Source organism: Punctularia strigosozonata (assembly GCF_000264995.1).
Source record: "Punctularia strigosozonata HHB-11173 SS5 unplaced genomic scaffold PUNSTscaffold_18, whole genome shotgun sequence".
Lineage (NCBI taxonomy): Eukaryota > Fungi > Basidiomycota > Agaricomycetes > Corticiales > Punctulariaceae > Punctularia > Punctularia strigosozonata.
Window position 1 is genome coordinate 159,155 of NW_006767450.1, and position 20,264 is coordinate 179,418.

At 55.8% G+C, this 20,264-nt stretch overlaps 7 protein-coding genes across 7 annotated transcripts; 3 read left to right on the top strand and 4 right to left on the bottom strand.

Annotated features, from left to right (window-relative positions):
* Nucleotides 1-714: 714 nt before the first annotated feature.
* PUNSTDRAFT_76543 (uncharacterized protein) lies at nucleotides 715-1,047 on the top strand (the record flags this gene model as incomplete). Its single annotated transcript, XM_007388355.1, has 1 exon — nucleotides 715-1,047. A coding segment is annotated over one exon (333 nt), but the record flags the coding sequence as incomplete, so codon positions are not given.
* Nucleotides 1,048-1,298: 251 nt separating this feature from the next.
* PUNSTDRAFT_47549 (uncharacterized protein) lies at nucleotides 1,299-2,408 on the bottom strand (the record flags this gene model as incomplete). The annotated part of the gene is made up of 5 exons (XM_007388356.1): nucleotides 1,299-1,407; nucleotides 1,470-1,585; nucleotides 1,648-1,677; nucleotides 1,707-1,851; nucleotides 1,963-2,408. The coding sequence occupies 5 exons, from the start codon at nucleotides 2,406-2,408 to the stop codon at nucleotides 1,299-1,301; spliced, it is 846 nt and encodes a 281-aa protein (XP_007388418.1).
* A 285-nt stretch (nucleotides 2,409-2,693) lies between these two features.
* On the top strand, nucleotides 2,694-3,223 carry PUNSTDRAFT_55593 (uncharacterized protein; the record flags this gene model as incomplete). Its single annotated transcript, XM_007388357.1, has 2 exons — nucleotides 2,694-2,779; nucleotides 2,813-3,223. Coding segments are annotated over 2 exons (497 nt in total), but the record flags the coding sequence as incomplete, so codon positions are not given.
* Nucleotides 3,224-4,175: 952 nt separating this feature from the next.
* PUNSTDRAFT_108401 (uncharacterized protein) lies at nucleotides 4,176-5,045 on the bottom strand (the record flags this gene model as incomplete). The annotated part of the gene is made up of 2 exons (XM_007388358.1): nucleotides 4,176-4,451; nucleotides 4,509-5,045. A coding segment is annotated over one exon (378 nt), but the record flags the coding sequence as incomplete, so codon positions are not given.
* On the bottom strand, nucleotides 5,015-6,033 carry PUNSTDRAFT_146527 (uncharacterized protein). Its single transcript, XM_007388359.1, has 2 exons — nucleotides 5,147-6,033; nucleotides 5,015-5,093 (listed from the first exon to the last, which is right to left on the bottom strand). The coding sequence occupies exon 1, from the start codon at nucleotides 5,872-5,874 to the stop codon at nucleotides 5,239-5,241; it is 636 nt and encodes a 211-aa protein (XP_007388421.1). The 5' UTR covers nucleotides 5,875-6,033; the 3' UTR covers nucleotides 5,015-5,093; nucleotides 5,147-5,238.
* Nucleotides 6,034-7,919: 1,886 nt separating this feature from the next.
* PUNSTDRAFT_23170 (uncharacterized protein) lies at nucleotides 7,920-8,816 on the bottom strand (the record flags this gene model as incomplete). Its single annotated transcript, XM_007388360.1, has 1 exon — nucleotides 7,920-8,816. A coding segment is annotated over one exon (897 nt), but the record flags the coding sequence as incomplete, so codon positions are not given.
* Nucleotides 8,817-19,249: 10,433 nt separating this feature from the next.
* On the top strand, nucleotides 19,250-19,988 carry PUNSTDRAFT_138675 (uncharacterized protein; the record flags this gene model as incomplete). Its single annotated transcript, XM_007388361.1, has 6 exons — nucleotides 19,250-19,285; nucleotides 19,340-19,359; nucleotides 19,412-19,441; nucleotides 19,495-19,684; nucleotides 19,747-19,854; nucleotides 19,914-19,988. The coding sequence occupies 6 exons, from the start codon at nucleotides 19,250-19,252 to the stop codon at nucleotides 19,986-19,988; spliced, it is 459 nt and encodes a 152-aa protein (XP_007388423.1).
* Between the last annotated feature and the right edge of the window lie 276 nt (nucleotides 19,989-20,264).

Sequence of the window (20,264 nt, forward strand, 5' to 3'; positions counted from 1 at the left end):
CGGATCCTTGACGCGGATACTTTATCAGTGGACTTTGCCTCAGATCCCGGTGGGGAGAAACAACATTCAATATTCAACCAAACTCAAGATAAGACCGACCTGGCACTGGCATATCCTCAGCCGACTACTTAGGGTATAGTTACGATCAGCGGCGTCAACGTCGACCCACCGAAGCTTTGCATGTCATGGATTCTTCCACTTCGCATACGCTGCAACCACCCTTCGTCTCTGCCTTCCCTTCCTCACCCATGCTATCTTCGGATGATTACCAACGTTCGACTTTCAAACACGGTCCAGCACGGCGTCCCCGGCGGATTACAATTATTGGGTCTGGCAGACCAAACCACGAAACCACGAATGGTCGTGTTCGTTCTCGTTGCCACTTTGTTGACTTCCTTGCCTGATACGACACTGATTGCAGTGTCAGTCCCTTCTCCGCTCCAGTACGCATGCACGTCACCATGCTCAAGTCTCTTGGGACGTGCACCAGTCTCGCCTTCGCCGCCGTTTGCTCGCTTCCGGGAGGAGATGCTCACTTCCGGGAGGAGATCACGCTGTGTGACTCGTCGTGCTCACACAGATCATCGACCGCACCAAGGTTTTCGCCCTGCGAGTTTCTTCGAGGGCACGAATGTTGTCGTCCACGGCGTATTCGGCGACTAGTACCCGGCCAAGCTCGTTCAGTAAGTCGAGCGCGAGGTCGCGAAGACGCTCGAGGGTCGCGGCGTTCAGCTGCACTCAAAGAAGACGATCGTCTGCACCCAGTTCTGGACGAGAGCGGAGAGAATCCTGTACAGAGTCTGGGGATGCAACGTCATGAACGTGGGCGCGGCACCGGAGGTGAAGCTGGCTCGGGAGGCTGAAGCAACGTACGTCTGCATCAACTTCTCTGGAACCGATGTCTCAACCCAGATACGCTCTGATCGCCAGGGCGACCGACATTCCTCCATTGTGCATCGCAGCGGATCATCGAATGAAGAAGATTGGCAGCAGTTGGCATATGTGCTACCCGCAAAAGGCTCTTTTCTGGCATCATGTCGTGGATAAAAGTACTTGCAATGCAGCTGTATGCTCTTACTACAGGTCGTATTCACGATCTCTCAGACCCATCCATATGAACAAGGCAGACATTTCTCTGGTAGTCAAAGCATCTTGCGGGGGATTGTACTTGTACGTGCCATCGTCTTGATCCATGTTATAGGTTGACATAACCTGGCACTTGTGCCTCATTTCCCTGAGTCGATTGTATGCCTTCTGCCCGAATTGAGAGGTCGTCAGTTTTTTCTTCATGTTGAATTTCATGAAGTCCTCCGCGCCCCCTGTCTTGCCGAGTCCCCATTCATGTTCATCCCAAACCGTTCCGGTGACAACCCGGCCGTCACAATGAACAGCATAGGGAACCTGCTCCTGAATAACGTATCTTGATGTGATTATCAGTACCAACACATTTAGGAAGGTGATGTACTTACTTGCGGAACTGAGCTTCGATCTTGCATAATTCGCCATGAACGTACGGATCCATCCTCACAAAGTACGGCACGGGTCTCCTGGAAGTGATATAAAAGTTCTGTAGGGATCCGAATATCTAGACGCAACGGAATCAGCACATAATAGATGCGCTATGCCGCAAGTTGCTGTAATAAGTACCTTATCCTCCCACAATAGGATGGCCCGAGCCTTGTCGAAACATTCAGGCTCTATCTCACCGGCTGCGACATTGGGTACACCTTCATCTTCATGAAATAGAACTGCGTGATCAACCGCATCGTTGTCGGCGCCCACGACCGTATATTCGCCTCGGTAACTAAGATGTGCTCGTTTCGTATTGCCGAACTTCTTCTTGATATAATGCTGAAGCCAGGAGTCCATTATATGAACAACCGGCTCGAGTACGTTTACAACAGTCCAAGTCCTGTAGTTCAAGAGTGAGATGGAGATAAGTCGCTGAATCTATGCACTGACTTCACGTCTCCTTCCAGAACTGCGCCCTTGTTTCTGAGCTGCTCGTAGCTCATCAGATGTCCTGATTCCTCCTCCCACTGGGCAAACGACCTCCTAAATTCATCTATAGGCCAATTTGGCTCCGTAAAAGCAATATGATCCAAGCGATACGTTTTTGTTGACGTGTAGTTCGATGAATCCTTCACGGGTTTGACAGGGTCCGCAGAACGACATGCATACAGTGTTTCGCTGAGAATGCTAGAAGGAAGGCGAGCCGATTTGACGAGCTTCAGGAAGTTGCCGGCTCTAGCTGCTGCGTACTGGCCCGGAGCGCTCTCGATATGTGCATGTAGATGTTGCAACAAGGGGATGATATGGAGCAGGTCATCATATGGAAGCGATCGCAGTGTCTCAATGAGCTCCTCCCCTTGAGAGGTGGCCAATAGCTTGTCATTGAGGGCGCTCATGCTGGATGAGAAGGGCTGTCGTTAAACTATCGATTGGCAACGCCACACAAGTGAGATGTTAAAGTTGCCCACGTTCACGTTCGAATCACGTTGGCTTTCCAATGTGGCGCGTTTCATTCATGAGTCTCCCGTATTTCGAGACTACAAAATAGTGCCGTGATTTGTACGTGGAAACGTATACGGACGTCATAATCTAGTATTATGCGCTGCTGAAACCGCATGCGTGCGAAGAGGGAAGCATGCAGGTCAACAAGATAGAAATTATGGGAGTCGACCCGGGCAAGGATGCAACACGTCGCGATGTCATTCTCAGTCGTGGATATGGTACAAGCGGGCGTAGCGGATTATGTAGACAGTGTACAAGAAACAGCGTAATACGAGGCGCCGACGCTACTCGCGCATAGCTTCGCGAACCGGCCACCGATAGAATCAAGAGACATCGAGTGCACAGTCTCGCAAGATCCACTCGACCCCGCGCACACGTCACTCATCACTGTCACGACCCCGACCGGGACGGTCACGATCAGCTCGGCAGCATCGGCGCCACTGTTTGCGCACCCGCACCCGGTCACTGCGAAGGATAAAGAGAAGCCCATGACGACTCCTGGTCAGGTGTTGCAGAGCTCGGTCGAGGTTGCGAGCGAGGTCCATGCGAGAGAGCGCGAAAGAGAGAGGGATCGCGAGAGAGGATCTGAGGCGAGTGGGAGCGGTAAAATCCCTGTGCCGATGGCGGTGGACGACCCAGAGCACTTCCCGCCCACGCTTCTGTTCGTCCAGAAGCTCCGGACGCGAACCGATCCTGAGACGTATGCCAAGTTTTTTGAGGATCATGAGCCAAGGAGCGGGGCTCTCTCAAGAAAAGGTACGTTTCTTATCGTATTCTCACGTATGACGGCTGACGAGAACACGTCGCGCAGCAATCGGCGATCCTCGCGCAGATGGAGAAGCTCGTGGAGAAGGACGCAGATCTGTACGCGTCTTTCCGGGAGATCATGTCTGAATCATACATGTTGCAACACAGGCAGCACCAGCCGGCGCACACGCTACAGCACGATCGGCGGTTCGTGAGCCCGCCGCCACGCGCTCCGGCACGGAAGGACAAGGAGCGGACGAGGGAGTCGGACGAGGGAGTCGGACCGCGAGCGCGAACGAGAGCGGGAGCGCGAACGAGAGCGGGAGCGCGAACGCGAGTGGGAGCGCGAACGCGAGAATGGGCCGGTAGTGCCGGTGAAACGGAAGCGCAAGGTGCCCGAGAAGGAGAAGGAGCGAGAGAAGGAGAGGGATGTGAGGCAGGGACCGGAGCATTGTTAAGGTATGCATCCGTAACGCGCTTCATTGGAGATATTGGTTCGCTGATGGCATGTCCAGAAGTCGAGAGGGCACGAGCGAGATCGGGAGGTCGCCTCGTCGGCTCGCGAGCGGGACCGCGCATCCGCTTCTGATAGAGACCGGTCTCATCACTACTCGCAGCAGCACCAACTCGCGCACGGACCTTCCAATGGGCTCCACGGGCCCGCCGGCCACCCAGCCCAAGAGGATGGGCACTTCTTCGCGCTTGTGAAGCGCGCGCTCGACTCGCGCGAGACGTACGCCGAGTTCCTCAAGCTCTTTAACCTCTTCACGCAGGGCTTCATCGACCGCGGGAGGCTCGTGGCCGAGAGCCGGAGCTTCCTCGGCGAACTGATGGCACATTGGAAAGAGATCCTGGGCTGCGACGAGAAGGAGGTGTTTGGTGGGATCGCTGGTATGGGCGCGATCAACGGGCAAGAAGACGTAGACAATGACAGCAGTGAAGGCGGCGAAGGAAACACCGTAAGAGAGCGCAAACATAGTAGAAATGAAGACCGGGGAGTAGGCCCTATTCTTCTCCACATTGAAGACACCATGGGGGACAACCCTGATGGCGTCGTAGGAAACGCCCGTGTTGTCTTACGTATTGAAGCCAGAGGAACTTGGCAAAGAAGACGTTGCGGTATGGAGGATCAGAGTGAGGACCCAGAACCACAGGATGAACGACACGAAGGTGTTCGCCTCCGCCCACTACTGTGAAAGCATAGATTGAGAATGTTGTGCTTATAGAAGAAGGAAAGTTGAACGTACTGGAACTACAGGAAGACTGCCGATGTACGCGATATCATGCTGGTGTCGGTGCCGAAGAATTAATTGACGACGATGTCGTCCGGCTCGATCCTACACACACAGTTCATGACGCTGAGTCGGTGACCAGAAAGTTATCCGGGCACCCAGTACCACACGAAGCTAGCGAGGAGCGTGAAGCGTTCGCGGATCATGTGTCCCGGATGGCGACAGGCATGGTGTGTGTGAAGCGTATTGAAAAGCGCGGCGTTGATGAGCGCGCCGGGCCAGATTATCCTCGACGGCTAGACAATAAATCGGCGAAAAAGGCCGCCGAAGGCGTAGCCAATGACTTGGGCAAGACCGTAAGGAGGATTGGGTACGCGAACAGCCAGTTTCTGGCCGTAGAAGACACGCTGGGCGGCGATGACCTCGGTTGCGTGCACACCACCAATGATGGTGCACGTCTTCACATTTAACAGCGAGCCGTCGTTGAGGGTAAAGCTGATGATGCGGTGGCGGTGGCGGGGAAGTACATATTCCAAGCCATTGCCGAGCGGGAGCGCTGTCAGCAGGGGTGACCAGCCCGGTTGATCTGCATGCTCGGGTCTACATGTGATGCCGTTAGCCAGATTCATGGACTACAAGGACGTGAAACATACAGCGCAAACGGAGGGTGACGATAGAGAAAATAGTTGAGCTGAGCAAGATCACCGTCGGAATACAGAGTGGGAACCGAGTGCGCGGCAGGAGATTAGGAAGCAGTCGAAGAACGAGGGGGCGAAGGCGCCGATGCCGAGAGCATGAAGCCGAGGGTGACGGGCTCCTCGACGGGTGTGGGGTTCGGCGGCCGGGTGCACACAACGAGGTCGACGTCGAAATCGGGCGGTGGAGGAGGAGGTGGCGCTAGCGCTGGGATACCCAGTACGTTTGCCCCGACGAGGCTTGGAGACTGTGGCCACGCGCTCGGGGCTACACTCGCCGGCCGGTTGCGGAATGGTGAGCCTGTGCGCGCAGGGACGGGTCCTAAGGGGGGCGTGGCCGGTTGCGCGCCGATGGGTAGCTGTGGAGAGCCTGATCGGGTAAGCCCGCCACCAGATACACTGGCCTTGCCCTGCAAATAGGGAGGGACCGCAGATGCGGGCGGATGAGGCGCGATCGACCGTGCGGTAGGCGCGGGGGCAGCAGGAGGGAGGGGGATGCGACACGAGAGGGTGGAGGTGATGAGGCGGCCTGGCTCGTCAAAGCCCGAGCGCCAGAAAATGTCCAGGGGACCGAGGTGCAGGATGCTCCCAGGGGCGTGCGTCACGGGAAGGTCGGGGATGGAGAGGGGAGAGAATCCTCGGACAAGACAGAAGCGGTTGGCACACGAGGACGTCAAGGAGTTCATCTTGCAACGGGTGTGGGCACAGCCGCTTTAGACGCACAATCCTCTCATCCGTCCTATTCCTCTGAGCAAGCCCAGAGGTGTGTGACCCTACCAGGGCCCGTGCCCCTGATCCTGGCGAAGGACATCTGTCTCATCCTCGGAAGTGCCTATGGAGTGACACTGAAGTGGTGATAATAAGAGCATCAAGGATTTACTTGCACAGAGAACATGTCGTTAATACAGAAAAAATTAAAAGTGCCAGCGAGCGGTAAGAATGCACGTGACAAGTCCCACAGTATGGGTTGGTCCCAAGATATCACGTGTGTAAGCTGGCGCCGAGGCGCCGGTCCCGACTCCCCAATTGCGAGCCCGAGGGGACGGCGGAGATGAGGATAGAGGAGGGCCAGGTCGTGAAGGTCGTCGGCAGGGGCGACGGCGTCTGATGGGCGGTCGTCGTCAGGAATTATAGGCGCGGGGAGCGCGGGGCGGGCGAGGGGCAGGAGGAGGAGGAGGAGCACGCGCTCGTGCCAGAGGGGTACTTGGAGCTCGTCGAAGCGAATCCGGACGCGGACACGGACGCCGATGTGGACGCTTGAAAGTTCGTCGTCGTCGTCGTAGTATGTCTGGCTTTGTTTTTTTTTCCCTTTCTGAGCTGCTTATTCTGTTGTTTTGTTTGCTTGTATGCGCGGGCGCGTCGAGGATGTGTGTGGCCCCAAAAAATGCCAATTTTCTTTGTATCGGTTTTCACTTGTTGGATCCACCGACGGTGACCTAGAGAGCGCGCATATGGATTATCCTCCAGCTCGGTGGACTAAATCTACGCCTTAGGATAATCGTCTCTCTCCGGATGAGCGCATGGGGTCATCTTACACCGAAGGCGCCGGCGTGCAAAACATTTCGGATGAAAAGCCTCCCTGCGGGTATCCGCACACGCCGAGCGCGCCTCGTAACCTATCCGCGTCTTCCTGCATGCTCTCCTCGATCGCCAATGGAAGGCGTCGGAGGTCGGGAGGCCCGCGGGCTACATACTCGTCGGTCGCAGATAACTATCTTGCAACTCGCTCGCTCGCTCTCGTTTTTTTCGAACTTGAAGGGCAACTATGCTACACTGAATATCGTACGCGGACGTGCTATCCTGCAACGCGACGACAACCTTCTCGCCCACTTGACGGACGTGCACACCGACTCAGCGTGCACGTCGGAGACGGCGTGCAACTCTTCGGGAACTGGACGGTAAGATTTCTTGCCTGCTGGATGTACTTCCGCATCAAACACGACTACCTTCGGCAAGCTGGTCCCAATCCGGACGAGATCGATACTGTTCTTCCGCTGGGCTTCTCGGATCCACGTACACACTGGGCAATATGAAACGGAAACCTATATCGGGCCTATCTTTCGTCCTGGCCCCGGGAGCACGTCATAGTCATCGGCATCGTGCAGCGCATATAGAGCCAATGCGTGAACGTTATCTTGGGTCGTCGTCCGGTTCAAAGCCGATATGCGAGCAGTCGACGTTCTCCTATGGTGTGGGTGAAAGGCGATCGGCCCCGAGGGGCCGATAACCTTGGGCGCAATCCGAGGGCGAGCCCGGAGGCTCGCCCCGGCTTGCTGGAGGAACGTCTCGGTTTCAGCATGTTTTCTCTACCGAATGTATACAGGATGCGGGCGGGCGGGCGATGAAGCTACTACTCGCTGTCCCTAGCTGCTAGTGGGTTCTGAGGGAGAGAGGCGCGACGCGCGTCGGAGTTTCAAAGTTCCTCCCTCGAGCCCAAGACGGCGCACCGAGCTTCGCTCGGTGCTCGCTTCTTGGGTCGTCGTCCGGTTCAAAGCCGATATGCGAGCAGTCGACGTTCTCCTATGGTGTGGGTGAAAGGCGATCGGCCCCGAGGGGCCGATAACCTTGGGCGCAATCCGAGGGCGAGCCCGGAGGCTCGCCCAAACCGCCCACCAGCCGCGGACGAGGCCGAGGATGAGCCCACACCCGGCGGAACCAATGCCACTGAGCTTTAGCTGCGTTTGAAGGGCTGAATGCGGTGTAGGTGTCGGGGGAGAATGTCCTCCACGGACCTCCAATACCGCAGGAACGCATCTGATGACCACCGGCCCGCCGTTTTGACGACGTGCGGCGGGACGCCGGCCAGTAAGAGCTCCGTCGTCCCCCCGATCCGGAAGCAGTGGCCGGTGATGCGCGGGTAACGGTTCCGCGACCAGACTGAGTTGCAGCGCGCCAGGAAGGCCGTCTTCGTGAGTAGTTTCTGGCCTTGCGGGTGCGCGTATGCGAATAGCGAGGTGTCTTTCGGGAGGGGACTTGTATGAAGGTGGTACTGCAGCGCATAGACCGGATCTGTGGATCCGCGTTGATGGTGGAGGAAAACCACCTCCCCTCGGCTGTAGCGCGTCTTGGTTGACGGTAGCGTCAGCGTGTACGTCGACGAGAGGGGGGCGGGGTTGCGGAAATCCGCTCGCCTCGGAATTCGAGTCGGGTTCGCGTTTTGGGATGCGGGGAGTACTTCCCCGGCCCGGAGTTGCCCCCAGAGCATCGTGCAGGCGGCGGCGTAGACGGCCGAATCGAATGTGGAGTTGAAGTCGAGTGCCCTGTGGAGGCAGCGTAGCATGTCGCGGGTCACTGGGGCGCGTGCGGGTTTGCGTGAGTGTTTCGGTCGGAGATTTTCGACGCCCTTCACTGCGTACTGGAGGCGTGTTCCTCCGAGCCACGGGGCATTCTGGGCTATATGCCACGCCTTCAGCGCCGCAACCCAGTTCCGAGCGGTGCTCCCAGCGACCTGGCCGGAGCCGGTGGCTACGAATGCGCATAGTACTACTTCCTGCGCTGGGAACCGGTCAACTACAGGGATGCGTTCCGCGACGCAGAACTGGGTGAACTTCTCAACTACCATGCCATAGCCCTTCAGGGTGTTTGGCGCCCATCCGGCTCGTATGGTCCTCTCTAGCTGTTTCTGGGTGCCCTTCGACAAGATGATTTTGCGGGGGTTGTGGAGAAGCGCCGCCGCTGTCGAGCCTGCGCCCGGGTTGAAGAATGGCCGCGCCGGCTTGCGTCGATTGGCCTTCGCTGTCGAGGAGGTGTGGGCTGCCCGAGGCCTTTCCGCTGTGATGTTGGTGGGGGTTCTGGTGGTGCGTGTGTGCGGCATGTACAGTGCGAGAGCGAGCGAGCCTGTCTGCTTTGGCCTGCCTGGGCGTGGCGGAGCCTGGGAACCGGACATCTGCCGACGCGGCACGGGTCTATTGCGACAACTCCGACTACGCCGCCTTAAGGTAACGGAATACAGCAATATATGCAGACTTCACACGGCTCCACAGGGATTTTTTGGGCTGAGAGGATGGGTGAGGTGCTTTGGTGTCCTGAATGAAGCGCCCGCACACGCAGTCGCCCGCGACCACTCCAGGGCTGTCGCCCCCAAACCAGTGGGTGCAAGTGCCCCCACCTTTGGCATATCCCTCTACCAGTGTCTGGACGCTCTGTGAGGAAGTATATGCTGTCCGTCGTGAGTCTCTGAGCCCGCATCTGGGGAGTGGGGTACCTTTGTACTGAGCTGCTCCAGACCCATCTTCATAGGCAATCGAGCGCTCGAACTCGATTTTTACAATCATTTCTTGCTCTTCCGACCTCCTGAGCGAACACATCTCCTCGACAACCCGGTGGCCTGGGATGATGGGTTAGCAACCACTTGGGAGAGGTGGTGTGCGTGAGGGAGAACGTTGACGCACTTGTGCGGGGCATAGTGATAAGTGATAAACCAGGGAGGAGCGCAGGTCGCCTTGGGACTCCCTTTTACCGTCGCTAGCCGACGCCTAGCGGGGCTGCGTGTCATTTCATAAAATTGTAACGTAATGAGGACGGGTCCAGTCTGTCAGGAAGAGGAGGTCCCGCCTCATGCCCTCCGTCTTGTGCGACACCTTAAATTTGAACGGAAAATTTTATTAAATTATTTCCGGTCTAACTATTAGCGAGGAAATACAATAAGGAATTTTGAAGGTAGCCGAGGAGCGTGGCATGTCTGTGCGAGGGATGCCCCGCGAGGGGGGATCTGCTTTGTTCTCCGCCGACGGGACATAGCGGGGCGTGATCCATATGGAGTGCGCCCGCATTAGGGTGACAATTCGCTGAAGAACGCGGTTGTGTTCTAGATTCCTAGACTTCCCGGCATCCAGCGCGCCAATCACGCTCTGGTTGTCGGAGCGAATAATCACGTGGAGGCCGCTCCAGCCTCTCAGCAGGGCCAGGCGTAGACCGAATTCTATTGCCACCATCTCGGCCCAGCCGATCTTCCGCGCTTCCGAGCGCCAGCCGGGCGCGAGCTTCCAGGCGTCCCATTCGCCGTTCAAGACGACGCCGACGCCCCACGACGTGGAGGCGTCTACCCAGAAGTCACACTCGGTGATCTCTGGTGGGCGCTGCAGCGAACTCCCGCAGGGGCCTACCTTCAGGGTGGTCCTCCAGAACTCGATATCGCCTAGGACTTGGCTGTTCGGTGTCCGCCGTGAGAAGGCCGAGGAGGCCGGTGGGAATGAGGAGGAAAACTTTGATATGGCTACCAGTTTTGAGCGCCCGTCCGGAATGGCCAGGCTGCAATGGACGAGGGTCCCCATGACCCGCTCGGCTTCGCGCTGCGTGAAGGCGCTTCCGGCGACCCACGGCTCGAGCTTGATGACGTAGCGAGCCCGTTTGTCTTCTGGGACCGAGACCCATTTGCGCTCGAGGTCCCAGTCGAAACCGAGATAGCGGAAGATCGGCGCGAAGTCTTTGGTCTTCGACGGCTTCCACGGCCAGCCCAGCCGCTCCGCCAGCCGGTGTACCTCGACTAAGCTATATGCGAACTCGGGAGGTCGGCCTTCGCTCGCGCGGATGGGGTAGCGGACGAATGCGAAATCGTCTACCCACTTCTTGAGGGCGTCGACGCCGGTTTTCAGATATACTGCTGCCATGCAGTCAGCGACCCTGCCCCACACCCCTGGGGAACTTGCCGGTCCGAAGGGCGCGCACGAGTCGATCCAGAATTGATCTCGCCACTGGACCACGAAGTGTGGTTGCTGGTCCGGGCGGATGGGGATGCAGCGGAAGGCGGAGTCGACATCGAGTGTGGCCACCTGCGTGCCCGGCGGGGCATCCATGACGAGAACTGCCATCTCTGAAAAGGTGCCCCACTCGCATGGGAACGAATCGGAGTCGATAGCGGCGTTCACCGATGCGATGGCGGGATCGTTGCGCGGGTACGAGAAATCTTGTATCATCCGCAGTTCGGCAGTTCCGGCCTTTGGTACTGCGCCTAAAGGGGAGGTACGGAATGGGCCGATGAGAGTCTCGAGCCTCTCGCGGTCGAAGGGGCCTGTGTAGCGGCGGGCTGCGCGTTCCTTGTGAATATACGTGTCGATCGCTTCCGCGTTCGACAGTGAGGATTTATGATTAGGAGGTGTGTAAGTGATGTTTACAGGGGACGGAATGCCCATATCGAATCCGATCCGCATGCCTAAGGGGACGTCCGAGAAGGTATCTAACAAACCGAGCGAGTCAAGAAGCGACTCCCATTCATTTGGTTTGAACGGGGTCGTCACGGCCAGTGCTAGCGATGAAGCAGAGGCTTGCGGAGTGAGCGTCCCCGCAGAGGGTGCAGCGGTGCTCTCCATGTGCGCAGGTGCCTGTGGCCGAGCAGCCCCTCTGCATGTTAAAATGGAAGCAGTACCTCTTTCCGGACTTGTCGGCGTAGCCCCCGTCTTGCGTCCTCGCGATGAACATAGGACTCCCGTTGGCGAGAGTCTTCGCGAAACACTCCTTCGTGCGGTGGGAGAAGCGTCCACAGAGAAAGCAGCTCCGAAAGGAGCTGCCGTTCTGGTCAGAGATTCGGCGTCTTGTCGAGACCGAGTTCCGCGATGCCCGTGAGGCCGACGATGCTCCTGCGGGCTCCCGCCTGCGGTTGGCCAGCGCGAGCTGGGCCTGTTGCGGTTGCGGCTGGAGTACTCGCCTCCCGAGGTGAGCGATATAGAGGTCGTCCCAGATCGCGCGATGATGTTCGCGTGGATCGATGGGGGTATTGAGCCGGCGTCTGCGAATTTCGATGTCGTAAGCGAGCCAGACTGGCCAGACGTTCTCGCTGCTGACGCCGCGGCGCAGGCGAATGTTCTCGTGATGGGTGTACCAGTCCAGGTATTCGTGAGGGAGATACTCTTCGAACAACTGGAGGTAACGTTGCCACGCTTGGAGCCACTCGGCGAACGAAAGTTGCATCTCGCCCTCCGGCGAGAGCGGCTGTTGGACCGGGACTAGGCCCCCGGATTCTATCTGCCACAGATTCGCCAAGTTCGCGTTCGTGTCGATGCCTTGAGCCATGCAAGCGGCGTCCGTGAGGTGATGAAGAGGAACGTGCCTCCTGTGGCCCCTCTCGAAGATGTCGCAAATCTGCTGAGGAATGACGTAGTAGTTGACGTCTGCTACGACCCCGGCGACGCGTGCCGGACGGCCCCGCGATGATACCGGGGTTGGGGATGCGTGTACGGTCGGGAACTCATCGACGTGACGGGCCTGTTGACGGGGAGCCGCCCTGGGTGCCGTGGACGAAAGACGTGGGCGTCGTGCGGCCCCACGCCCTGGGCGGGGTTGGTCGCCCGGGTCCTCCAGCTCCTCCGGCTCTGGGCTGGGTGACTCCGACCCGAATTCGCGGTTGGTGCTCCGGTGCCCTGGGTTTTTGTGAGTCCACTGGACCGGTAGCAGGTGTGTGCCAAGGAAGGGGCTAGCAAGAATGTATGGCACGAGCCGTAGCAAGGATGTGGAGGCGTGTAGCAAGACGCGAGCAAGGTGATAATTTACATCCGGCGAGAAGGCCGGGAAAGCAAGGAAGGAGGCATGTTGAAGGACTCAGTGAGGTGTATTGCTCACCTGATGATGTCGGGGGAGGGAGCGGTTGTGTCTCTGCCCGCGCCCGCGCCGAGCGAAGTGAGTCTCTCCCCCTACTCTCCGAGCGTGTCTGCAGCCTTTGCGAGTTCGTGCGTTGGCTAGGTGTCCGCGAGTGAGAGCGCGTGGACGCGGACGGGAGGCTTTGCTCTTGGGTGTTGGCTAGGCCCTGCCATTCCGAGTCCTCGTCTTCTGTGTCCTGGGCGCGACCTTGGAGGTATTCGTTCTTCTCCCTGTCCGTGTAGAGGGCCGTGAAAGAAGGGTGATCGATGAGTTCGTCCTTGCGGTCGAGCAAGGCCTGCTTCGTCCGTGCTTTGAGGTCGTGGACGTTCCCTCCGGGGTCGACGCCGAGTGCTTCCGCTAGTTCGACCAGTGCTGCCCGGTTGAGCCGATAGTGGGGTTTGTTGAAGGGGTTGTCCCGCGGGGCCCACGGAGGCATGGCTCAGATGGCTAGAGTCGAGTCGATGATACGATGAAGCTACTACTCGCTGTCCCTAGCTGCTAGTGGGTTCTGAGGGAGAGAGGCGCGACGCGCGTCGGAGTTTCAAAGTTCCTCCCTCGAGCCCAAGACGGCGCACCGAGCTTCGCTCGGTGCTCGCTCAACGGACGTCGTCCAGGTTGCGGTTGAGAAGTGATCCGAGGCTAGTATGCGTGCTATCACCGTTCTACGTTACATTGATTGCAACGCCTAAATGTCGAAAATCATTCCACCATAAGCTCTACAAGTTCCTGATCTACGAGCGCCATCCAGCATTTTGCGCCTAAAAGCATTCCTATGGGCTGGATGAATCTCCGAGGATTCTTTCCTCCAATGATATGACTCAGTGTTTCGTAGACTTGAGCTTCAGGAATGCTAGGCGTTTCTTCATCGAGACACAAGAACGCGCCTCCCGTCTTGCCTAGGAACCCCGAAGCGTCGTCATTCTTGATATAGAATGTGAATGCACCATGCGTCTTCGAGTCGGATAGTACTATGTATGGAATCTTGCTTATCTCGAAGTATCTGCATAAGCACAGGTGGCGCGACATGTGAATACGCAACACGGTGTATGCATAAACCAGCATAGAACGCACCTTATGATCTGATCTAAGACTTTGTTGAACTTGGATCTAGGGCTGCCTTGAATGCCGTTCTTAATGATACTGCTAAGGGAGTTCCCTATGGAACCAAATATCTGGGGTTTTGTTCAAAATCGATCTCCAAGTCATTCAGCGAGACCGCAACCTTATTCTCCCATAAGACCAATTTTCTGCCAGAAATCCAGGTCTTCTTATCGCCAACATAAAGGACTATGGCATGATCCACTTTGGAGAGGTCCAGAGGAGCATCTGAGCGATGTTAAGTACGAAAGCTAGCACATAATCAATAAATTCAGAGTTTGAGAGGTCACCTTGATATGGATTTTCTTCTTCTTCTTTTTCTTCTTCTTCTCGTTCTTCTTCTGAAAGTTTGCATATCGTTACTCAGTACCGTCTCTTTGAATTCGAGCTTACCATCATCACTCTCGGATGACGAGCTATCCTGAGAGGATGCCTCTGCAGTAGTTGGAACCTCCTCGTCCTTCAATCTCAGTGCTAACAGGTGTATCAGTTGAAGGTTCAGCCCCACGAGTGACGGTGAATTACCGGCGAGGGTTTCTTGAGATGTCTCCAGGGTAGGCGTACGTTCCCCGCTTTCCGTACCTGACGATAGAAGTCAAATGTGATCCACACAATGATTGTTGGCATGCAAATGTTTACTTTCAGAGTCATCCGGGGAACTTTCAGAACCATCTGAGGATTTCGACAAGCGAGGTAAATCGTGTCAGTGTCGTGTTAGTGAAAACGACATACGACACACCCTCGTCATAGTCATCGTCATCGTCATCGTCTCGTTCATCTTCTTGAACCGTGCCATCGCTATCCCTCCTTTCGTCCACGTACACTTCGCTTCTGAAGGATATTGCGATAGTATCGGAGGTCAGCGAACTTCCGGGCTTCTCTTTAACCCACTGCAGCATATCGGTGAGCACGATGGTGATAGGATAGAGGATCAACGATATCGTGAAGTTGCTACATATTCGTTGTATCAGCGCAAAGAAACCCCGTGACAATGTACGTGCGAACGTACTTAACGTCCCCCTCTAGAGCCGCAAATCGTGGAATGAAGATTTGTCGAAGAGGAATGTAGCGTGGCCCCACTTGCTGATCGAAGTTTTCGAGACTTGTCTTGAAGGCCACGATCGCGTTTTCGTATTGAACCTCGGGCTTATGAAGCACGATATTATTAACGGGGTGAACAGGGTTCTGGTCTAGAGTAGGGGGACTTGATTTGCCTTCCACTGGCCGCGGTATCGGGCATAGTGGATTAAGTTGCAAGAGTTTAGTCGCCGAGTAGGACTCCTTCGTCAGAAGCGTATCCATGATATCTAGGCGGGTGGAAGATATGGAACCGTTGGCATCTTTGACGGATTCCAGGATGGCATGTACGGCTTCGACAGCCTGTGGACCTTTGACAATATCCTGAAGAGAACTCCGTAGTGCTTTTCCGAGTCCGTTATTGATCCAGTTGTCGAATTCGGCCGCTGTCGGAGGCATCGAAAGGCGAGCGGCGAGCGGTGTGGCGACGGCGATGAGAGACGTTAGGGATAGGCAACTGTGGTGTTTGAGAGATGCAGCTACAGGTGCACTGAACTAGAGGCTATACGGGTGACGTCCACGGCGAGTCACCACCGATAAACGAAAAATATCTCTTACGCTAACGTGCTCGTTGGACTATTGTCCCTCGGCGTCCTCCATCCGGTATGCGTGGCGTCCACATCTACACATGACATGATCATGATCTACGTGAGAGAATCGCGATTACAACGACTCCCTCACCGAACCGTCGAATGTTCCTCCGCCGTGCTATACTGTCCTTAGAAAGTGATCAAATATGCCAACCCTCGAACCCTTGACCGCGTACAATACTGGGGCAGTCGCCATGAAAGTACTCAAGCGACCAAAGATAGGTGAACCGGCGCCATGGATTCAAGGGGACGACGCTACGGGAGGGATGGCATATCCTTCTCACTGAAGCGGATATCGCGACATGCGAGACCGGTTGCCGGGTCATTCTTCAGTGACCATGCCCAGAACAGGAAAGAAGCTCCAGCCTAGCGTGCATGAGCAGTCTGTATTTACGCCCAATATGCGGCTGTGACGTTCGATCAGCAGAGATTGACTTTCCAGGGCTCGTGCACCCCTTCGGCAGGAAAAACCTGCCTATCATGATAGTGGCTTGCAGTAGGCTGGCCGAAAAAACGTTCACATTGGCAATATGTCACTGAGTATGAGGCACGCGGAAGCGACAAACAAAGAGTCCGTAATAATGGAGGTATACGAGGGACGGGACGGAGTGCAAACGGAAACGAGCAGCTAGTAGATAAGTAAGTCTCACTGCTCGGATGTGGGAGCAAGTATGCATTCGTGTACCTAGTAGATAAGTAACTACGGTACATTAGCTCTCGGTACAGGGTATCATCAGGAAAACTGTCCTAAGGCAAAATGCACAAATGCAGTGTTAGCATGACAAATAGGTCAATTTTGTCATATGTGACAAGTTGGTAACTATATGCACACTGTGTGCAGATTTTGTGTATTGTGTGCAGGTAGTTTGTGGTGTGTGTAGGTGATGTGTAATGTATGCAGCATCCTTGTAGTATAGGTTCTCTGTTTGCTGTTTTTTAAATGTCTTCAGTTTTTTGTAAGATATTCCACAGCAACCTAATCATACTAACTTATTAGCTATAACCTAGGATAGTCAAGATAATATCTTGTAGGAGAAAGTGGTCTGGAAGCAGTTCACAAAGAATGGTAGAGCAATGTCAAATCCCATGCCAGAAGTCCAATGATGCAGAACTTTCATCTTGAAAAAATATGGATCTATATAGCTACCTTTTGAACTATGGTCACTATCACAGTACTGTGAGTGCTATATAGAAGTAGGCTAGTTGCTATGGTGTGCTGTAAGTGCTATGTAGATGTTGGTCAGTTGCTACATAGTCCTGTTTGGTAGTTAGAGACAGATTACTCAGTTGTATAACTATATTAATACATATATCATAGGGGCAGTCAGTATAGCACCCAATGATATAGGATGCATCTGTATAATGTGATAGCAGGTGTCCAAATTCACAATACCATGACTTAAACCAGGCCCAGGCCTTGAACAGCAGTATTGGTAGCTCTAGATACTATTAGATGTTAGATACCCATGACTATCTACAGAATGAATACAGTTGTGGTATATATCTGAGTGGCAGGGACACAGGACACAGGGGCCAACACGGACTTGTGCGTTCAACGCGAACAACCCAGCACGTGATGTACTTCACGTGATCGTATCATGACGTGTCCGTTTGACTCGAGTCCACCCACCCGCCCATCGTGCTCGCCCACCCACCCGTCCACCGCGCTCGCAAGTGCGCCGTCCACCGCGTTCGCCAGCATGCCGCCCACCGAGCTCGCCAACGCGCCGCCCACCGCGCTCCGAAGTGCGCTCGCCTGCGCGTTGCCCACTGAGCTCGCCAGCGCGCCGCCCACTGAGCTTGCCAACGTGCCGCCCGCCGCGCTCGCAAGTGCGCTTGTCGCCCCATAGCCAGTACGCCGCTCACCGCGCTCGCAAGTGCGCTCACCAGCGCGCTTCCTACTGCCCTCGCGAGTGCGTTCGCAAGTGCCCCGTCCCTGCGCTCGCAAGTGCGCCGCCCACCGCGCTCGCCAGGGCGCCGGCCCATGCACTCCCAAATGCGCCGGACGCGGCGCTGGCAAGTGCGCCGACCGCCCTCCTTGCGCTGGCAAGTGCACGGCTCATTGTTTCTCCCCCCTCTCGCCCGCCTCTCACTGGCCTCTCGCCCGCCTCTCCGCCTCTCGCCGCCTTCTCGCCGATCTCTCCGCCTTCCGCCAGCCTCTCGCCGGCCTCCTTGTCTTCTTGCTCGCCTCCCTGCCTTCTCGCCCACCTCCCCGCCCCTCACTCAGCCTCGAGCGAGGGCCGCCAACGCGGTCTCGCTCAGCGGAGCTTTCTACGCTCGCGCCCAGCCTTCGCCCCGCCGCAAGCGAGAGCCGCCAACACGGTCTCGCTCGGCGAAGGTTTCACTCCCTGCAACGACCGCTCGCCCAGCTCTCTCGCGGGAGCTGCCAACACAGTCTTGCTGGGCGCGGCCTCCCCCACCCGCGGACGCCCTTCCTGCCCTCCTTTGCTACTGTCCTCCTTTCCCTAGTGCCGAGCCTGAGCCGCCAACGTCGCCGTGCTCAGCTTCGCCTCCAGGCCTCCCGCCCACCTATTACCAGTATGAGTACAAAGTATGCTAATGATTGTGTTGGTACATATGTATAAGTAGCATGATTATTATCACAATTCTGTGTAAGCCTGAATGAATCTTGTCTATTTGAGCAGACTTGTACTAGAACAGAGTGCTATACCTGGTGTCAAATGCAGCAAAGTGTTAAGTAATGCAGCAAATGTGAGCATTGTGTGAACATATGTGGCAAATTTGCAACAATATGTTGATGCCCACCAAGGGACTTAATTAATTTTACAAACAGTTCAAAGATCCCCAATATGTCTAATATGTACATATTTGTCACAAGAAGACAGAATATGTACATATGGGACAAAGTTGAGCATAGTGTTGAGAAATTGTCAGGAGATACTTTTCCTGATGATACAGGCAATAGATGAACTCACGTCTCACTGCTCGGATGTGGGAGCAAGTGAGACGTGTGCTCGCGAAAAGGAGACGGTTATCTGAAGGCGGAAGTATAAGTTTTCATATCCTGATAAGTCCATACCACGCGAGGGCGCGCGCGCCGCGCGCGCAACGGCCGACACGGCGTCCGCTTGCATGCTCATCAACCATCTATCTCCAACACGTAACGGGGTGACTCGCCTAGGGAGGGATTAACACAGCCGTAGACACACCAGAACCGGGAGCTGCGGTATGCACGGATGCTGACGCCGAGGCCAGGCAGAACGGTACGCCCAATATAGGTTTCCGTTTCAGAGCTCTCAGTATGGATGTAGATCGGAGAAGCTAACGGAAGAACAGCATCGATCTCGTCCGGATTCGGGCAGCCGTCTTCACAAGTCGTTCATGGGGAGATACGGCCATCTTGAATTCCACAGAGCCGCAGAGATCGGTAAAACATCGCATCGCCGTTCATGGCGTCTGGTACGCGGGCGAAGAATTGGCGCTGCAATATTCTCGTGGATGCGACAGAACACTGAGTGCGATTGAACACTGATCAGTGAGTGACACGCCGAAGCACACCTGACAGTGACCCTTACTGGCGCTTAACGCCCGGACGACCTCGACCTGGCTACGCAGCACCACAGGCAACGATGTCCTCGGACGCACCAGAACCCTTTGTACAATCCGGCGACCCACTTCACGAATTCTTGCGCAACTTCTGGCAGCGCTAAGTGGACACCGCGGAGAATGGGATTACCGGCATCCTGCTCTCCCTCTCGCGCGGATGAAGAAGGTTATGAAGAGCGACCCCGAAGTTAAGGTCCGTTATTCTGATTGAACGAAACAAGAGGAATACGTGACCAACTCTATGCAGATGATCGCCGCGGACGGTGGGTATCTTTGACCGACCACGCACCCCATGCCGATTCTCATGGTCCTAGTCTAGCACCCATCCTGTTTTGCAAGGCCTGCGAAAGTGTGCTTACCTGCAGAGACAATTGGGACATAATATAATAGCTGCTGCTTCAGTCTTTATCTCGGAGATAACCGCACGAGCCTTCATCGTCGCGGATTCGAACAAACGGCGCTCGCCAAGTCGGACCAGTTCGATTTCCTCATTGACATAGTCCCTCGTGACGATGGACACGGACATGGGGCAGGACAGGGGGGATCAGCCGGCCAGGGGCTCGACCAAGCCGCGCGGAAGAAGCGGAAGGAAGTTCGTCGTTATCGCTCCGGACCGGATGGATCCTGATGCTCATCGTGTCTTATGACGTTCAGAACAACGGGCAGCAGGGACAACCACCGACAAATGGGAGCGATTCACGGCCAGAAGGCGTTGCACTGGATACCTCTACCGTGGCATCGGGCAGCGGAGCGCTTGAAGAGGTTTACCCGCTGTTCCACTTGGTATGGTTCCAGTCTGACATTTCCTTTTGTTATCACAGATGAAGCAACTCCTCGAAGACCCAACGTCACCGGTAGAACGACATTCAAGACCAGCTCAAGGTCCACTGGGTTGAGGCTTCACTTGCTGCAGAAGCTTTGTCACTAACCGGGCGACCGAGCCCTTCACTCCGAACTCGTGAGCTCAAAACGACCATATGTACTCCAATGTGAATTCGTGTTATTCTCTGTATGTCCGTTTTGATCGCAATACAGAAGTATGGCCGTCATTTCCAAAGTCCACATCTGGTGCCTTTTCTGTCCGAGAATGAAAACTGTGTCTGCGACATCCTAGGGCACAGGTCGAGAATCCCGGCGACATACCTGTCGAGAAAACCCTCCCACATTTTACT

Coding starts and splice junctions, on each gene's coding strand:
- PUNSTDRAFT_146527 (XM_007388359.1), bottom strand. CDS start 5,874: ATGAACTCCTTGACGTCCTCGTGTGCCAACCGCTTCTGTCTTGTCCGA.